The following is a 3,140-nucleotide window of genomic DNA, read 5'->3' as shown; positions in this document are numbered from 1 at the left end:
CGGGAGCGGCCACTGCACTCCAGTCTGGGCGACAGAGTGAGACTCCAACTCAATAAATAAGTAAAATAAATAAAATAAATAAAATAAAATAAATTAGGGGGGTAGTGGCGCACTCCGCTCTTATGGGTACTCAGGAGGCTGAGGCGGAAGGATCGCCTGAGCCACGAGGTCCAGGATGCCGTGGCTCAGGTGCCTCTGCACCATGTGATGGTGCCTCTGCTCTCCAACCTTGTTGACAGAGTGAGATTCTAACTCAAAAATAAATAGCATACAAAAAATGCCGCCCATTAGAGCAGAGGGGAGGGGAAAGGCAGAAAGCTGCAGACTAGCTAGAGACACACTTGGTGAGCTAATAATGGATGGAGTCTTTCCAGAACTATACTGTTTGCGAGGCGACCTGGTAACAGTGGTTACTCTTATGACTTAGGGTGGAGCGGTCAGCAGTGTCTGTGGCTTCATTGAGGAACGAACTGGAGGGGCTGGGCCCAATGAAACCGATTCTGGAGGAGCTGGGGCGGCAACTTCAGAACTCTCGAAAGGGGCCCGACCTGTCTGTGAACCTGGATCGGTCCCCCCAAGGCGGCTGTGCCCGCTGTGCCAGGTAATGGGGCAGGACTTGCCTTCAGGAACATTCTGGGACACTTTTCTGATAGAACACTGAAGGAGATGGGGCATTAGTGAAGGGTGGGGGTTGCTCATTTTGGGAGACAAGGCCTCTCCATGTGTTGTAGAACCAGACAGTTCTGCGTAATGGGTCACATTTCTGCCCTTTTCACAAGGTAAAATCAGTGTCTTGTGAAACTCAAGGAAGACCTGATACATTTCAAACATCATGTATCTTCAGTGCATTGTGGCAAGGCTGGATTGTGGTACACAGTGGGAGGCAGGGCTTCTCAGTGCATTGTGGGGAAGGTGAGACTCTGGCGTTTTGTGGGAGCCAAGAGACCCTGTACTTGGTCCATTGTGGGAAGGGGGGACTCCTAGTACAACTTGAGATCAGGGTTCACTAGGGCATTGTGGGAAGCCAGTGTTTGATGGCCTTTGGAACCAAGGGCTGTCTGGTGCCCTTTAGGTGTTGGGATCCCCAGGACACTGTGGAAACCAAAGGGCACTTGATGCTACTGTAGAATGGCCCCATGCACGGTGGGAAGGTTGTGTAGGATGCATGGTTGAAATGGGACTGAGTGGAGACTGGGCAGGTAAGCAGGGGGCATCTAGGAATGACATTGGTACTGGGCTTCTTTCATCTGGTGACCACTCCTCCCCCAGCCAGGGGCCGCAATTATCCACGGAGTCCTTGCAGCAGCTGCTGGATCGAGCGCTGACCCCGCTAGTGGACGAGGTGAAGCAAAGGGGCCTGGCTCCTGCCTGTCCCAGCTGCCAGAGGCTACATAAGAAGATTCTGGTACCAGGGACCATGGGCCACAATGTTCCATTTTGCTTTTCTGTTAGGGCAGGGGGAGGGGAGCCCTGGGCACAAGGGTACTGCTGAGATGTGGCAGAAAGGGAAGGACTGAGCGGTGAGCAGCAGGCCTTGGGGGAGGACTTGGCGTTAATGCATGGGGGGGAGGAGCAAGCAGTGTGGTGGTGAGTGAGCCACAGGTCAATCATTATGGAACCTTGGGTGATGGACTTGGGCCCAAAGCATGGTGGGACACTGGGTCTGGTGCACTGTGGGACACCGGAGACAGACAACCAATCTAAACCTTCATGGAGCATGAGCCTGACTTACTGTAGACCTTAAGAGAGGCTGTACGTGAAATGGAATCATTGGAGTCATCTATATGGGGGTAAGACGGGACCCGGTGACTATAGGTCACAGTAAACCGATGCATTATGGGAAATGGAACCGCAGCTCTTCCTGGGGCATTGCACCACAGACTCAAGCCCAATAGTTGGAATTGGAATCCTGGTACATGGTGCAACATCAGGACCTAAAGCATGATGGGATGTTGGCCTAATGTATCATGGGATATAAGTTGTAGCGGGGGAGACAGACAAGTGAGGCCATATGGGATATGGATGTGCAGAGCTACGGGCCCATGAGAGGACATAGGGCTTGGTGCATTGTGGGATATAGAGAACCAAACACTAAGGACCGTTCTTGTGAGAGACGCTGGTCTGATGGGTAAGGAGATGTGCGGTTTGTGGATTATGGGATGTAGATATCAAATGCGGGATAGTGCGCGGGTTTAGGGGACAATATGGTCGACACTGATTTAGGCCAGTGCATCAGGGATCCGAAAGTAGGACAGACACGGTTTAGCGCATGACAGAATCTGGAAGGCCGAGACATTGTGGGATGCCGGGGTCAGTCTCAAGCCATGATGGGATACTCTGGGGGAGGAATGTGGGCCCCGTGGGACCCTACCCCTTGCCCTCCGCGATCCAGCTCCCCCCTCCACCCCCAGCCCAGTCCAGCAAGCCCAGCCGCGCCTACACTCCTCTCCCCAGGAGCTGGAGCGCCAGGCCTTGGCCAAACACGTCAGGGCAGAGGCCCTGAGCTCCACCCTTCGCCTGGCCCAAGACGAGGCCCAACGGGCCAAGAACCTGCTGCTGACGGACAAGATGAAGCCGGAGTGAGGAAGGAAGCTGAGGGCGTGGGAGGAGGGTGAGGTCTTAGGGAAAGGGCCTGACCTCTTCCTTCCACTCGGACACCCTAACACCTGGCCGTGCCGACATCAACTCTCTACCCCGCCTGTCGTTACAGGGAGAAGGTGGCCGCTCTGGACTATCTACACTTGAAGATGTGCTCCCTCCATGATCAACTCAGCAACCTGCCACTCGAGGGGTCCACAGGGACAATGGGGGGAGGAGGCAGTGGAGGAACACCCCCAAAACATCGGGGCCCAGGCCCTGAACAATAAATGGCCCCTCATGCTGGCATGAATTCTGTCTACTTTTTGGCACCAAAAAAGGGCTGGTGCAACCATGCACCAGTCCTGTGTGATTTATTTAGTCTTCAGCTAACTAGGAGTGTTGGTTTCCATCTCCCAGAGAGATGCTGATGGTGGTGCACTTTTTTGGTTTGGTTGGTTTTTTGGTAGAGATGAGATCTCACTGTGTTGCCCAGGCTAGTCTTGAACTCCTGGCCTCAAACGCTCCTCCTGTCTTGGCAATCCCAAAGCACTGGGATTACA

The 3,140-nt window shown here is 53.8% G+C and overlaps 1 protein-coding gene across 1 annotated transcript in view; it reads left to right on the top strand.

Annotated features, from left to right (window-relative positions):
• Window positions 1-2,882, top strand: part of TSKS (testis specific serine kinase substrate) — a 16,042-nt gene extending 13,160 nt beyond the window's left edge. The window contains exons 8-11 of the mRNA XM_021711241.1: window positions 428-601; window positions 1,270-1,405; window positions 2,455-2,579; window positions 2,711-2,882. Of these exons, the coding sequence (XP_021566916.1) occupies window positions 428-601; window positions 1,270-1,405; window positions 2,455-2,579; window positions 2,711-2,867 (592 nt within the window). The 3' untranslated portion in view covers window positions 2,868-2,882. The remainder of the gene's footprint in view (window positions 1-427; window positions 602-1,269; window positions 1,406-2,454; window positions 2,580-2,710) is intronic.
• The last annotated feature ends 258 nt before the right edge of the window (window positions 2,883-3,140 follow it).

This window comes from Carlito syrichta, unplaced genomic scaffold (assembly GCF_000164805.1).
Source record: "Carlito syrichta isolate Samal-C Ts95f unplaced genomic scaffold, Tarsius_syrichta-2.0.1 Scaffold301956, whole genome shotgun sequence".
In the NCBI taxonomy this organism is placed as follows: domain Eukaryota; kingdom Metazoa; phylum Chordata; class Mammalia; order Primates; family Tarsiidae; genus Carlito; species Carlito syrichta.
Note: the sequence above shows the minus strand (reverse complement) of the source record. Positions and strands in the feature narration are given on the sequence as shown.